Source organism: Schistocerca americana, chromosome 7 (assembly GCF_021461395.2).
Source record: "Schistocerca americana isolate TAMUIC-IGC-003095 chromosome 7, iqSchAmer2.1, whole genome shotgun sequence".
Classification (NCBI taxonomy): domain Eukaryota; kingdom Metazoa; phylum Arthropoda; class Insecta; order Orthoptera; family Acrididae; genus Schistocerca; species Schistocerca americana.
Genome location: NC_060125.1, coordinates 592,072,261 through 592,089,123, shown reverse-complemented (window position 1 = coordinate 592,089,123; position 16,863 = coordinate 592,072,261). Strand labels below are relative to the sequence as shown.

The following is a 16,863-nucleotide window of genomic DNA, read 5'->3' as shown; positions in this document are numbered from 1 at the left end:
AAATGCGAAAAGTGTTATCCAGGTGGGTGCCACGAATGCTGACGGACGACCACACGGCTGCCCGTGTCGCATGTTGCCAAGCAATGTTGACGCGCAACGACAGCACGAATGGGATTTTCTTTTCGTCGGTAGTGACAATGGATGAGACGTGGATGCCATTTTTCAATCCAGAAACAAAGCGGCAGTCAGCTCAATGGAAGCACACAGATTCACCGCCACCAAAAAAATTTCGGGTAACCGCCAGTGCTGAAAAAATGATGGTGTCCATGTTCTGGGACAGCGAGGGCATAATCCTTACCCATTGCGTTCCAAAGGGCACTACGGTAATAGGTGCATCCTACGAAAATGTTTTGAAGAACAAATTCCTTCCTGCACTGCAACAAAAACGTCCGGGAAGGGCTGCGCGTGTGCTGTTTCACCGAGACAACGCACCCGCACATCGAGCTAACGTTACGCAACAGTTTCTTCGTGATAACAACTTTGAAGTGATGTCTCATGCTCCCTACTCACCTGACCTGGCTCCTAGTGACTTTTGGCTTTTTCCAACAATGAAAGACACTCTCCGTGGCCGCACATTCACAAGCCGTGCTGCCATTGCCTCAGCGATTTTCCAGTGGTCAAAACAGACTCCTAAAGAAGCCTTCGCCGCTGCCATGGAATCATGGCGTCAGCGTTGTGAAAAATATGTACGTCTGTAGGGCGATTACGTCGAGAAGTAACGCCAGTTTCATCGATTTCCGGTGAATAGTTAATTAGAAAACAAATCGGAGGCCTTAGAACTTGAATGCACCTCGTACATTTGTAGAGAGAACTAGCTATTAATTTACACAACAAACGGATGTTAAATTGCAAGACAGTGGTGGAATTTGCATCTCATCGCCTCTCAGACCCACAGTGATTCAGCACAGTGAGTCTGACGACCTTCCATCTGGGACCCAATACAGATAGCGATAACAACGCGCCACGGCCTCGCGGCGCGGCCGCGTTATATAAGCGGCGTGCAGCGACCGCGCTTGCAGTAGGACACCGGCAGCCATGGTGAAGGCGCGCAAGATCGTGATCGCCCGCGTGTTCCAGGGAGAGCCGCGGCTCCAAGACTTCCGCATCGAGGAGGAGGACCTGCCGGCCCTCCGCGATGGCCAGATACTCGCCGAGGCAGTCTACATCAGCGTCGATCCCTACCAGAGGGCGTACAAGAACATGCACCACGTCGGCAACACCATGATCGGCTCGCAGGTGAAGTTGCTGTCATATGCCTCCGTTGCTAACCAATTCTAATTATCTCGCACTAATTACTCTCCTGACAGAAGAACACCATTGCGAATGACAAAATTATTACAGGTACGCCATATTGAAGAACACAAGTCCACACACACACGCTCACAAATAACATCACTGACTTTCCATTGGCACCCCCTGTTTCTGTTCACCACTGATGCAAAAATAAAATAAAAACAATTTGCTGTGCTGAAGTCAATGAATCAATTTACTTTTGGGTAATGACAGATGATAAAACTTTGCAAAAAATGTCGTACATGAACGAGTTCAATTTTTTGAAAGATAAAAGCCTTTTCAGGCGTTTTGACAGACACTCGTATTTCACTTTTTTTTTTTTTTTTATTACTTGATTTAAGTTTGGAAATTTGTGGTAAGTTCCTATGCGACCAAATTGCTGAGGCCATCGGTCCCTAGGCTTACAAACCACTTAATCTAACTTAAACTAACCTACGCTAAGGACAAACACAAACACCCATGCCCGAGGAAGAACTCGAACCTTCGACGGGGGCAGCGGCGCGAACCGTGGCAGATTTAAGTTGCTTACAGGCAATGATGAATGAGAATAATATTATCACATGCTTATTTATAATAAGTAACAAAGCTGAAGTAATCAGATAGATACTGAAACTGCTTTGTGAGTTGGTATTAATCTCAAATGATAACATTATGAATAATTAGTTTGTTGGTGTACGCCTTTTTTTATTTACTTGATCATAAAATGATAGACATAAATCTATCGTTAACTGAATGCGATTTTTGCCGTGGTCCTTTAGTTACGATCAATTTTATCTTCTCCTTCTTCTGTCCTTCAAGGCTGAGTCGTTTGTGCCTCTTCCGGCTTCACCTTTTACTGCCACCTCTTTCTGGGCCTTCGTACGTCCCTTCTTCCTCTTGGCTGGTACAGCGTGGCCACTCTTTCTTTGTGGGTGATGTTAGCATACAGTTTTATTTTGTTCAGTCTTTTCATTAGTGTTATAAATATTTAGTTCGTTCCTAACAACTTCATTTCTTATGTGGTCTTCACTGGGAACAACTCTCACTTCCCTAAAAAAAATCTCATTTCTGCTGCTTGTGGTTTGCTTTTATATCGTTTTTAAGGATCCATGACTCTCTTCCCTACAACAGTACACGATCAATTCATATGTCGTTAAGTAAACCATCAGTCTCACTGTATAAGAAAGTTGCCATTACTGTTTTACTGTAAAAGTCATCTTGTTGTGAACTGCTACTTATCACACACATTAATTCGACATTTGCAGATGTTTATCGTCTATCAGAAATATCCAAATTCCGTGTGTTTAGAAAAATAGGAATAGCCTGACTTGTATTTACGTTATTCTTAATATCGTTGACAACTGGAAAGTGCGTTATACGATCTTTAGTCAACAGTTACTTTATGTTATACCATTCGCTGTGACTAACTGACACTAGTTCAATCACTCCTTGTCCATCGACATATTTCATAAGCTTTATGTAACAAGAAATATTTTATTTCTCTGAACCGACATCTTGCATTTTCCTAGAAGACGTGTTGTCGACAGAATCATATCACTCTTTTGAATACATAGCAGTTGATAAGAGTATAGCAGCCCTTCGGTTCAAGGTTTAGTTTCTTCTAACTTACACTACAGCTTTGACCCGCTTGTACAAACGCAGAAGAGTACTAATTGATGTGATATCTACGTATAAAAAGCATTGTTAGATCACTAATTCACCTGAAGACGAATAGAACGACAGGTATCCATGGCCTGGGGGGGGGGGGGGAGGGATATTTTTGGGTTCTGGAGAAATGTAGGATCATACGAGAAAATTTATCTTGGCAGATAGATTCAAAAACGGCAAAACAATATTTATAGCATTTGCATATTTAGAAAAAAACAATGACAATGTTGACTGGAATACACTCATTGGAATTAAAAAGTTATCTAAAATAAAATACGGCGAGGGAAATGTATTTAGATTGCACAGTAACCAGACTGCAGCTGCCAAGAAGAATACGAAAAGGAAATCAGTAACTGCCTGTCCATCATATTATTCAGTCAGTACACCGAACAAGCAATGAAGGAAACTCAGGAGAAATTTGGAAAGGAAATTAAAGTTGAAGCAGAACAAATAAAAAACGCTTCAGTTCTCTGACAGCATTGCAGTTCTACCAAACAGTGCATAAACTTGGAAGGTTATTTGAACAAATGGGTAGTGTCTTCAAAAAGAGTTGTAAGATGAATATTAACAATAGCTAAGCAAAGGTAATGAAGTGTAGTGGAATTAAATCAGGCGAAGATGAGGGAATTAGATTATGAAACAAGATACTAGAAGTAATAGATGACTTTTACTATTTGGACAGCAAAATAACTTACGATGGCAGAAGTAACGAGAATATAAAATGCATACTAGCAGTAGCAATGAAATCTTTTCTAAAAATAAGAAATAGGGAGTGGAAACAGTTGTCGGCTGTGAGGTCGAATGTCGTTGTGAATTTCGACAATATTTCATCAAACGCAACCGAATGACACCTTCATGTGCGACTAATACATTGCTGAGTAATGAATGTTATGACTGTCATAACTCAGCAGTGAGTTCGACGCACCTGCAGATGTCAATCAGCTGCGTCAATGAAACATTATGGATATTTCACCACGACAATCGACCTCTCTTCCGACAACCTTACCTAGTAATCCGTCGAGTAAACCTCAAGCAATGCAAGAAAAACGGTAATATCGAGTACAAATTTAAAAGTCTGAATGTCTTAGACGATAGTATTTGCTGGATTGTAGTAGCCTTATCTGTAATCGATTCGTGTAGAATAAACATAGTAGACATGAACGAAATAGAAGCTTTTATGTCCGATGTTACGGAGAATGCTTAACATTAGATGAGTAGACTGGATAACTGATGAAGAGAAACTGAATCGTGTTGAGCAGAAAAAAGTGCATGAGCACAACTTAACTGTAAGATTGGATCATGAGGCATCAAGCAATAGTCAGTTTGGTAGTTCGGAGAACTGTGGGGCTACAAATACTAGAGAGCGGCCAGTGTTCGGCTATGGAGTTTCATGCGGACAAAACTTGCATTAGGTATGCAGAGATGATGAGACTTAATCAGAAGGTCTAGCAGATACAGACGCATCAAATCAGTCTTTGGAATGAAGACCACGAAACAGCATATCATTAAATATTACTGTGTTGGCAGACTATATTTTACCATACACTACAGTGTGACGTTAATATTACGAATGTAAATCGATGGAAAGTACTGTGTGATAACTATTGAACTGTATGAAATGAAATCGTCATTACTTCTGAACGGTTTGCGTTAGCACGTTCAAACTGTACGGTTGGCCGCAGGGCACGGTGGGAATTAGTACTCAGATGCATGGTTTGGTTTAGCGAAGAAACCCACTTTCATTTGGATGGGTTCGTCAATAAGGAAAATTGGCGCATTTGGGGAACTGAGAATCCACAATGCGCGATCGAGAAGTCTCTTCACCCTCAACAGGTGACTGTGTGGCGTGCAATGTCCAGCCATGGAATAATCGGTGCGATATTCCTTGATGGCAAGGTGGCTACCGAACAGTACGTGAAGGCTTTGGAGATGATTTCGTCCCCATTATCCAACGTGACCCTGATTTAGACAAGATGTGGGTCATGCAAGACAGAGCTCGATCCCATCGAAGAAGGAGAGTGTTTGACATCCTCGAGGATCAGTTTGGGGACCGCATTCTGGCTTTGGGGTGTCTGGGGGCCACTGGCATGAGCCTCGATTGGCCGCCATATTCTCCGGATATGAATACATGCGATTCCTTTTTGTGGGGATATATTAAAGACAAGGTGTATAGCAATAACCCCAAAACTATTGCTGAGCTGAAACCAGCTATTCCAGAGGCCATCGACAAGATCAATGTTCCGACACTTCAGCAGGTCATGCAGAATTTCGCTATTCGTCTGTGCCACATCAACGCCAATGAAGGCAGTCTTATCGAACATGTCATAACCTATATCCGAATATATGTAGTACCGTTTAAATGTTGAATAAGGTGTGTGCACGCTGTAGTTTGTAACTAATTTACGTTTTTTTCATATAGTTCAATAATTCTCACGCTGTAATTCCTTTCTGTTATGCAGTCTGCAGTAGATCTTTCTCGAGCGCTTTGTAGAGAACTTGGGTGGCAAGAAATCAACAAGTGATTGAAAACTCTGAAGAAACTTTCAAACGCCAAGATCGCTAATAAAGCTGATACAATGTCCGGAACATATAAAATGATCAATAAGTCATGGCTAAGACAGTAACAAATTATCAGTATTTGGCTGTGATTTCAGTTACATTCAGACTGCATGCCACCTGTTTTATAGCATCCACACTATCATGAAACTCGCAGGCTATTATATAAGTCACAAGTAACAACTAAAAGCAAAGTTATTCTACTAAAAGAGGCATTATAACTTTCAACGTCATACGCCATCTGTTGACCGACGTTCGTACTTCTTTCTGAGAGTCTTGTGTCTCAGGCTATCGATGTATAAACTGTCTATGGTCGAAGAAGTGGTCCACGTATTCTAAACACAAACTCGAACTGTAGTGTATGGCAAATTGTGTTATTCTCAACATCCACCATTAATATATTCACACTTGTTTCAATACTAAAAAATTTAAAGCCTGAAGAAGAATACATTTAATCCATACTTACTATAGACAGTTTCGTTGGGGCAAAATTTTCTCTGTGCACAGTCGTGTCCAGTTCTCAAGTAACTTTTGTTTACCATGTGGTAAAAGTTATGTAGTAGTCCTGTCCATTATCTGAGAAACGTTTTCCGACTTTACCTTGCAGTTTTAGATTTTGTGATGAAAAGTGCGATAAACGTAGAAAATTGGGTGAACGTAAACATCAGGCTACGCTGCAGGTCAATCTTTTACCACAACTTTTATTTGCCATTTTCATTCGTTAGCTCCGCCAATTCACAAGCAAACTATCGCCTTCCAACCAAATTCAAACATCAGTCTACGCTAGAGATCAGTCTGTCTCAGTCTGTCATTACAACCAAGATTTTGTGGAGTTCTAATATCACACTCTAGCCTGTCAGCAACAACTGAGGATGAATGGTTCTAAATACGAGCATTAACAATATCGTCTCACCTAACATTTTGTCTCCTCGGTTATCGAAAACGCTAACGTTAGGTCTAAACAAGTAATCGCCTTTACAAGCGAGAACATATGGCTTCCGTCACGTTGTTACAATCCACCTGGCTAGGTATACCAGTTAGCAACGCACTTGTCAGTGACTGTTAGTCCTTACAAGTTACTAATCACAATGTAATAGGTGAGACGACAGCAGCAGGAATATTTTAATGTTGGTGGATTGTGGAGGGATGTGTTTTGGTCTTCAGTCCTGAGACTGGTTTGATGCAGCTCACCATGCTACTCTACCCTGTGCAAGCTTCTTCATCTCCCAGTACCTACTGCAACCTACATCCTCCTGAATCTGCTTAGTGTATTCATCTCTTGGTGTCACTCTACGATTTTTACCCTCCACGCTACCCTCCAATACTAAATTGGTGATCCCTTGATGCCTCAGAACATGTCCTACCAAGCGATCACTTCTTCTGGTCAAGTTGTGGCACAAACTCCTCTTCTCCCCAATTCTATTCAATACCTCCTCATTAGTTATGTGATCTACCCATCTAATCTTCAGCATTCTTCTGTAGCACCACATTTTGAAATCTTCTATTCTCTTCTTGTCTAAACTATTTATCGTCCACGTTTCACTTCCATTGTGGAGGGATACAGGTTGTGAATTCGCAAAACCGTAACAAAACACTACTAAAAATACCAGTTATTGCAATTAACAGAAATCACTGTTGCCAGGAAGTCACAGTTTACGCTGTCTCTAAAGGTATGTGTGCTAATCTCTGCCCACAGGTGGCCCGCATCGTGGAGAGCCGTGCTGCGGACTTCCCAGTGGGGCGGTACGTGGTCGGCTACTGGGGTTGGCGCGACCGCACCGTGGCCGACGTGGGGCCCGACGCTCCCTACTTCATGTCTCCGGTCATGCTGGTGCCAGACCTGGGGGAGCTGCCCCTCTCCCTCTCTCTGGGGGTGCTGGGCATGCCCGGAATCACGGCCTACTTTGGACTGCTGGAGATCTGCAAGCCTAAGGAGGGAGAGGTCGCCGTAGTCAGTGGGGCAGCAGGTGCTGTGGGGTCCATAGTCGGGCAGATAGCGCGCCTCAAGGGGTGCAAAGTAATTGGTTTCGCGGGATCAGACGCTAAGGTAAGACACCGCTTCCATTTGCGATTCCTGCACATATGACGCTGTGGTGTGCGTACTGTAAGACCTTCAGTACACACACCATCAGATTATTTGACATGTCGCTTTAACGAAGTAGTTGAGTGTCAGCAATATGTCTCGTGGTCTTATCGTGGCGTGTTTATCTTCTGCCGTTAGGTCGGACGATAGAAATGCCACTTGCACGCTTAGAGTAGCAGATTGACGGTGACCAACCTAAAACAGAACTTGATTAATTTTCACACACATTTATTGAAATAATAACAAACATAAAAATTACTTAACTTGGTTCTGGATGCTAGTTACAATTGACAATCTGAAGTTCCTTTGGTATTGGTACGTTAGTCTTATTCTCACATATATCTGTGATACTTGAAAAAAGTGTGTATACATTTATCTTCATGGCTATGTACAGGAATATGGTAATCTTATTAGGCGCAGACTGAAACTTGACTATAGACTGGTACAGACAAATGTAGACTGGTACAGACTAATGCAGACTGGTGCAGATTGGTGCAGACAAATGCAGACTGACTAATCGGAGGTCTGTACACTCGTTATAATACCACGCGCATTCGTGTATCACTGCGGGAGTGTGATCCGCGAGGAGAAAAAGTTCTACTTTAGCAGCAATCTCATTGGCTGCGTTACATATTAATACACGGATCTGCGGAAGCAGAACTTGGTCCGTCTCTATGGCAGCGCCATCTCGAAGTGCGGAGATGGACGAGCGCTGCGCCTGCGCTGTTGTGCTTAGTGGGGCGCGCTCTAGTGGGAAAGTTGTGTATGCGCTGACTACGTGGAACTATGTACACAACAGACGCAGGTGAGGTCAGTGCAGCATAATCTCATCAGATCAGTGACACTTGTTCGTAAGTACTGCTGAGTTTTCCTCAAAATCCTTACATTCTTCAGACATAGGAAGGCTGCCCAGAAAGTAATGCATCCCATTTTTATCTCAGCTGAAAACAATGCTACGAATGGGAAACGTTACGTATGTATTATTTGAAGTCTCCTGAGTGAGCGCGCCAAGTATCTGTCACTTCCGACGGATAGCGTAGCTGCATTTCAAAGTGGCGTCTGAGGGTGACTCACGTTACAAGCAACGTGCCGCCATTGAATTTCTCACTGTAGAGGAGAAACAGTGGGGAATATTCACAAACATTTGTGCAAAGTCTATGCAGCATCTGCTGTCGACAGGAGTACAGTTAGTAGCTGGGCACGGAGGGTGAGGTCATCAGAAGGTGGTTCGGTGGAGCTCGACGATTTGCAGCGGTCGGGGAGACCATCCACGGCTGTCACACCTGACATGTTGCAGCGAGCTGATGTAGTCATTCACGAGGACAAATGGACAAATGGTTCAAATGGCTCTGACCACTATGGGACTCAAAATCTGAGGTCATCAGTCCCCTAGAACCTAGAACTACTTAAATCTAACTAACCTAAGGACACCACACACATCCATGCCCGAGGCAGGATTCGAACCTGCGACCGTAGCAGTCGTGCGGTTCCGGACTGAAGCGCCTAGAACCGCTCGGCCACACCGGCCGGGTTCACAAGGACAGATGCATTACGACTCGGCAGTTGGCGCTGCATCTGTCAATCAGCAAAGGAAGTGTGGATGCAATTATCCGCATTTTTGGATCAAAAGCGTGTGCAAGATGGGTCATGCGGTGTCTAACGGTGGATCACAAATCGCACGGAAAAAAACATTTTGTCTTGATTTGCTGCAACATTTTGAAGCTGAGGGGGAGGCCTTCTTGTCCCAGATTGTGACAGGTGATGAAACCTGGGTTCACCATCTTGAGCCCAAAACAAAACGACAGTCGATGGAATGGCGCCGTTCTCTTTCCCCGCAGAAGAAAAAATTCGAAGCACCTGCTTCCGCCAGTAAGATCATGATCATCGTGTTCTGGGGCTGTTAAGGTGTGATTCTCATTGATATGATACCAAGAGGCGGTACCATTAATTCAGGAGCATATGTCAACACATTAACAAAACTGAAGACGCGCTTCCGGCGACTTAGGCGCCACAACAATCCAGCAAATGTTTTGCTGCAACACGATAACGCTCGGCCCCACACAAGTATGAGGACTGCTGAACGCATCGCAGAACAGGGTTGGACAGTGATACTCCATCAACCCTACAGCCCTGACCTACCCCCTCGGGCTTAACACTTGTTTGGGCCAATAAAAGATGCCATTCGTGGAAGACACTTTGAGGACAATGAGGAGGTGATTCACACAGGGTAGCACTGGCTCCGTCACCAGGACAAGCACTGGTACCGACAGGACGTTTTGCGCTGGAGGAAGACCATAGAACGGGATGGAGATTACGTGAAAAAATAGGGTATGTAGATAAAACACCATTCATTCGTGCGTGTAATTCTCATTATGTCCAAAAAAAATTCTTGAAGAAAAAAAATGGGGTGCATTAATGTCTGGCAACCCTCGTACAAAGTGTAAATAAAGACATGTGCATTACCTGGTCAAACGTATTCGGACACCTCTATGTAATGGGAAATTGACGACTAAATGTCGCTAGAGGCAGACGTGCCAGTATAAAAGGAAGTGGGGAGAGAAGCAGCGACAGCAGGATTTATCAGTCAGGAGAGCTCTGTTACTTCGAATTTGAAGTCGAAAAGCGATGGAACAGCCACAGTAAACCGAGACCAGGCAGGGCTCACACACTGAGAGACAGGTACCATCGAATATTGCGGAATGTGGTTATAAAAATCGCGTGAAATCAGCGATAGATTTCACTCGTCAGGTCCAAAGTGCTACCAGCAGTACGGCCAGCACATTGGTTGTGCACAGGTAGTTAACAAACATGGGGTACAGTCATCGAGCAGCTGCTTATAGGCCACACGTTTCTGCAGTCAGTACAAAGCGACGCTTGGAGAGCTGTAAACAACAACATCACTGGATAGTGGATGAAACTGATGATTTGGTGTAATGAATCACACTATACCTTGTGACGATTCCGTGGGAAGTTTCCGGTTTGCTGGATGCCTGGAGAACGTTCCTGTGAGCAGTAAAATGCGGAGGAACTGATTTTATGCTACTGGATTGTTTGTCATGGTTATGGAGTGGTCCCCTTATTGGGTTTAAGAAAACACTAAATGCAGAAGGATACGAACACATTCTGCAATATTGCATACTGTGTACAGTAGAGGTACAGTTTGGAGACGATGAATGTTGTATCAGCGTGACACTACACTCTGCCACAAAGCAGCGTCCGTGAGCCCATGGTTTGTGTACAATAACGTTCTTAAAATTGACTAGCCTACCCAGAGCCCCTATCTGAACTTAGTGAATCACCATTAGGACGTCGACTTCGCACCAGATCCCAGTGTCCAACTTCACTATCTTCTTTCGTTACTAGGAGGACTTGTGGCAAAAACTGGGGCCTAAGCCCCAGGGGTATGCACTGGATATACACTACAGTGGTTACACCTAGGATTTCCTATGGGGCCATAGTGTGGTGAAAGAAGGTAGAACAGTGGGTTTCTGCTAAAGAGCTTGCTAATGTGCAGAGATTGGCCTGTTTTGCCATAACAGGCGGAATTAGCAGCACACCAACCGCTGGAATGGAAGCCATGCTGGATGTGCCTCCACTTCACCTTTGGGTTAAGATGGAGGCAGTAGCTGGGGCATATAGACTTAAAACTGGCCAAAACTGGGTCTCATTCGGATATCCAGAATCACACACTAACATAGTGAGTGAGGTAAATATAGGTATGGCCGGGGAAATGCCCGCCGACTATATAATAGCTCCGTACTGCTTCGACAAGCCTTACAACATAATAATTGAAAGTAGGGAGCAGTGGAAGAAAACAGTTCGACACCGTACGGGGGACATCGTTTGGTTCACCAATGGGTCGAAAACAGATCAAGGCGTTGGGGCACGGTTGTAAGGGGTTCAACCAAGACTGGAGAGCAGCATCTCTCTAGGGAAACTGGCCTCTGTATTCCAAGCCGAAATTACTGCAGTCATGGCATGTGAGGAGGAGAATATGCGTAGGTGCTACAATGAGCGTAGCATCTACATCTATTCAGACAGCCAGGCAGCCCTGAAATCATTGGCAGCTCCTGCAACAAGATCTAAGATTGTTGCAGATTGCCACAGGGCTCTGGTGGAGCTAGGGGGAAGCAATAGGGTGAACCTAGTGTGGGGTCCCTGGCCACTCAGGGATCTGTGGCAATGAACAAGCCGATAGATTGGCTAGGATGGGGGCAACAACTCCATTTATTGGACCGGAACCTGTCCTGAAAATCACCAAGGCTATGATCAAAGTAGAACTACTGAAGTGGCTTAGGAAACAGCACGTAGGATATTGGACCAAGGTCCATAAACAAAAACATGGTAAGGTAATGATGCCCAAGCCATGTTTTAAAAGAAGCTCTGTAATCCTGGGATTGAACAGGAAAGAGATCAAACTCATGACTGGACTGATGACCGGCCATGGGAACTTCAAAAAACACCTACACACAATGGGTGTAATGGAAGAGGACCCTAAATGTAGGATCTGTGATGAGGGTGAAGAAATTGCATCACACCTAATCTTTGAATGCATGGCATTGGAGAGTAAAAGATACAGAATCTTCGGGACAACTAGACCTGAAGAAATTGTGTATAGCAAAAAACTGGTAGAGGCACTCTTTGCACTATTTAAGGGCACTGGTTGGCTTTAGTAGATATACAGGGAGCGATACCTCACGATAAACCTAGTTTCGGTGCGGGCAGTGGCGGGTTAGACCTAAGCTGTTTTAGCTATCCTGTTAAAATCAATCAATCAATCTTCTTTCGTTTCGGTTCTTGAGGAAGAATGGGATAGCGTTTCTTCACAAACACACACCTCACTAACAGTGTCCCTAGGAGGTTTCAAGCTGTCATAAAGGCGGAGGGTGGACACCTCCAATATTAATGTCCATTAATAGGTATCTGGATGCTTTTGATCAGATGTTTAAGGTCGCACCTCCATTCAACGAGATTATGTTGGCTATTTTCAAAAAATTGTGTGATGTGTCACTCGTACAAAAGCATATTGTTTGGTTGGCCGGTATAAAGAGAGCTTGAGAGATGAAGTGTCGTATTTGTATTACTATCGGTGAATATACATATGAAAAATAAGAAAAAGAGAATGAAACTGGGCATGCGTTCACAGCCTCCACTCTTCTCTGGAGACGTCTCAAGGATAGATGTTGATGAGCAGTACTCACGTGTCTTCACTCCGTACTGTACTGATGAACCATAAACCGTTTGCACTCAGTCTCTCAAGCACAACAGCTAATTTTAAAGCTCAAAACTCATTCTTCACGAATATTCTAACCACGTACTATCTGGTCGAGTCTTGGCGCATTATCATTGTTTCAAAGCCACAGTGTAACACTGACCCGCTAAGGACAGTAGAAAAAAATGAATAGTTATGTTTCATTAACGATAATTACGTAAGTAAATTCAGAAAAATTACACTCTGTGGTTGTTTCAAAACCCCGACAGACAGTTCATTGTACGTACTCATTGCAGGCTTGACTTATGTCACAGTACTCGTACTTCTGCTGTGTCTGTGTGTTCTTGCACTGCAAACGTCTACTGTAAACGGGAGATCTTATGTTTATTACTGTCTTTCTTTGAAATTAAAATATCGACAAAAATATACAAAATAGAAATGTAATACAGAACGGGGAAGCATGCAGCGACGCAATATTTTTTCCGCATTAATCATCTGATCTCATCGCCACCTATACGAAATTTTTGGGGGTAATATAAACAAAAGTGGTTAGTTACAAGGATGTACCGGAATCTGTTGTTAGCTATTGAATAGAGCGTCGAGTAACAAATCCAGAAGTTGTCATCTTGAGGTTGAAGCTCTTCTGTCTGTGTTCGTTTACAAACAAATAATACATGTATACAGAGCTCTCTATAATGGAAGTGTGTTCCCCGCCCTCAAAGAACTATCGGACAACACCGACCTATAAGCTCCCCCTCCCCCCACCCCTTTCCCTTACACACACATCTTTTTAAAGAAAATACATAGAAATAAATGAAAATAAAATAAATAATTAGATAAAAAAGTAAGTAAATAAATAAAACACACACCCATTCACACACACACACACACACACACACACACACACACACACACATACATGCATGCACGCACACAAATCTTCCAAATACAATTAGTTAATGTTAGGTCGACCATAACATCCCAGGCATAAAATTTCGAAGTAAATAACTTTTCCACATTAAGATCTATATGGTGGCAAAAGACAAGCTGCGAAAGAAAACAAGTGCAATAAAAAAAAAAAACATAAAAACCCAGGAAAACCACTGCATATAAACAATACTTTGTGTTTCAAATTTGTAAATACTGTCTTCAAAACCCAAATTTATATGTTTACAAGTACATAGTAAAGAGCAATTTTTCCTGTTTAATAGAAATAAAATAAAGGCCCACTGATGATTCTCAATATTCAGCGAAACATATGTGGTAAACAGAAGAAAAGGTAAGACTGGGTGTTTGTGAAGGTGGACCCCCTCCAAAAACTAATCTATTCAGAAGTTAATAAAGGAAGAATGTAGTTGAAATAATAAGACACTAAACAACGCAGTTTTACCGTTCCAGTAAAAATGAAAAGCAAGGCAAAAACTGTTGTATGATAAACATATGCCACCATAATCAGATATCTATTAAAGCTGCAGAGGAGAAGTGCTAATTATGACCTATTTGTAGCAAAAATTGTGTCGTTCATCTGGAATGATTTGGGAAAACGAGTGAAAATCCAAATCAGGAGCCGGCCGAAGTGGCCGTGCGGTTAAAGGCGCTGCAGTCTGGAACCGCAAGACCGCTGCGGGCGCAGGTTCGAATCCTGCCTCGGGCATGGATGTTTGTGATGTCCTTAGGTTAGTTAGGATTAACTAGTTCTAAGTTCTAGGGGACTAATGACCTCAGCAGTTGAGTCCCATAGTGCTCAGAGCCAGCCAGCCGAATCAGGAGTGGATGTCATTATAGTAATTAGCTGTAACTTATTTACACAATGTGAAAACGTCCTCTTGTAGCGATATTACTGGCCTCTCTTCCGCAGGTGAAGTGGCTGAAAGAGGAGTTGGGATTCCATCACGCATTTAACTACAAGACGAATGACGTCACAGAGGCGCTGAAGCAGGCGGCACCTGACGGCGTCGACGTGTACTTCGACAACGTGGGCGGCGAGATGAGCAGCGCAATCATCAACAGCATGCGAGAGTACGGTCGCATCTCCGTGTGCGGCGCGATATCTGGATACAACGAGTCTAATCTCCCGAAGGCTACCATCATCCAGCACGCAGCTATATTCAAGCAGCTCCGCATGGAGGGATTCATGTACATCCGATGGCACGACCGCTGGGGAGAGGGCATCGGACAGCTGATGCAGTGGATCAGGGAGGGGAAAATCAAGTACCACGAGACTGTTACCGATGGCTTCCAGAACACTCCCAAAGCCTTTGTTGGCATGCTGCAAGGAGAGAACCTAGGGAAAGCTGTTGTTAAAGTCTGAAGCGTGAAGCATACTTCCGTACTAGATTTGGGCGCATGAGCAGGGCCAAAGACAATTTGTTACAGTATTTTGTGCAGTGAATTACAAAAGGTAGCTGGATGACTGGGACAGAATATTCTTTCAGAATTTGTTTGTGCTTTCACTTTTGTAAACTAAAAAGAAATAAATTTTATAGAAAACCTTTTGTGTGTTGTGTCCATTATTTAACTCCACAGTCAGATTGTATGTCCCAGCACGTAGTTGTCGCAAAAACAACATACGTAAGTGCTACACACCAACAACTATAAGAGCATGAAACGATAGAAAATATTCATGTAGCTGGTTAATGTTTGTGTTCTTAAGTAATAGAACCCAAATATGAAGTCCTCGACAGAGAGTGTTCATCAGAGACAAGGGTACCGTCAGGAGTGCCCCAGGGTAGTGTGATAGGACCGTTATTATTTTCTATACACATAAGTGATGTGGCGGACAGGGTGGGGAGCAATTTACAGTTGTTTGCTGATGATACAGTGTGTAAGGTAAGTTGTCGTGGTCGAAAAACTATAGAATGAAACAAGATGACTTACAAAAAATTTCTACTTGGTGTGATGAATGGCAGCTAGCTCTGAATGTAGATAAACGTAAGTTAATACGAAGGAGTAGGAAGAACAAACCTGTAATGTTCGGATGCAGCGTTAGCAGTGTCCATCTTGACACTGTGACATCTTTTAAATACCTGGGCGTAACTTGCAAAGCGATATGAAATGGAACGCACATATGAGGATTGTGGTAGGAAAGGATAATGGTCGACTTCAGTTTACTGGGAGAATTATGGTAAAGTGTTAATGCGACCTATTCTTGAGTACTGCTAGCGTGTTTGGGATTCCCACCAGGCCGGATCAAAGTCAGGCCGCTAGATGTGTTACTGGTGGGCTCGAACAACACACAAGTTCTATGGATGTGCTTTGGGAACTCAAGTCGAAATCCCTGGAGGGAAGGCGACGTTCTCTTTGGGGAACACTATTGAAAAAATTTAGAGAACCGGTGTTTGAAGCTGTATGAATGCAGAGTATCGCGGCGATAACATTGAATAAAATGTTCTCGGGTTTCCAACCACGTCAATTGCTTAAAACCACACGAGCTTTCGGCCAAGCACTCCTTGGCCATTGTCAAGCGTTATGACTGCCAGTCGGCTGTTGGTGTGCCCTTATATACGCTAGCTGCCGGCTGTGACGTCGCTGGTGCCCGTGAAATTGCCATATATGGGCATGTTTTGAGTCAGCGTTCGATGTGCCCTCTTCAACCGCGCGATCGCTGGATCCCACGCAGCGCTGAGCTGCAAGCCACCGTCTCTATTCAGGGTGTTTGTGGTAATTTTTATTTCAATAGCTTCCTTTATTAAACTGTCCCAGAAGCCGTTAGTGCGAGCCACGACAGAGGTATCACCAAATTTTATATGGTGACCGTTTTTAAGGCATGCTCAGCTAACGCAGATTTCTCTGGATAGCGTAGGCGATAATACCTCTCATGTTCTTTCCTGTGTTGTTCCACAGTGCGCACTGTTTGTCCGATGTACTTCTGGCCACACTCACAAGGTATTTCGCAGACTCCAAGTGTTCTGAGACCTACAGCGTCTTTAACTGGTCTCAGTAATTGGCTGATTTTCGTTGGAGGCCTGAAGATTGATTTGATCTTGTGTCTTTTCGTCGTGCCAGCTTTGCATTATTACGAGAAAGGATTCACAACACAAGGCAACAGCTGGATGCAAATGGACGTCCTATT

The 16,863-nt window shown here is 43.5% G+C and overlaps 1 protein-coding gene across 1 annotated transcript; it reads left to right on the top strand.

Annotated features, from left to right (window-relative positions):
* The first annotated feature begins 1,022 nt into the window (after positions 1 to 1,022).
* On the top strand, positions 1,023 to 15,286 carry LOC124622313 (prostaglandin reductase 1-like). The gene is made up of 3 exons (XM_047147991.1): positions 1,023 to 1,236; positions 7,193 to 7,543; positions 14,650 to 15,286. The coding sequence occupies exons 1-3, from the start codon at positions 1,036 to 1,038 to the stop codon at positions 15,100 to 15,102; spliced, it is 1,005 nt and encodes a 334-aa protein (XP_047003947.1). The 5' UTR covers positions 1,023 to 1,035; the 3' UTR covers positions 15,103 to 15,286.
* The last annotated feature ends 1,577 nt before the right edge of the window (positions 15,287 to 16,863 follow it).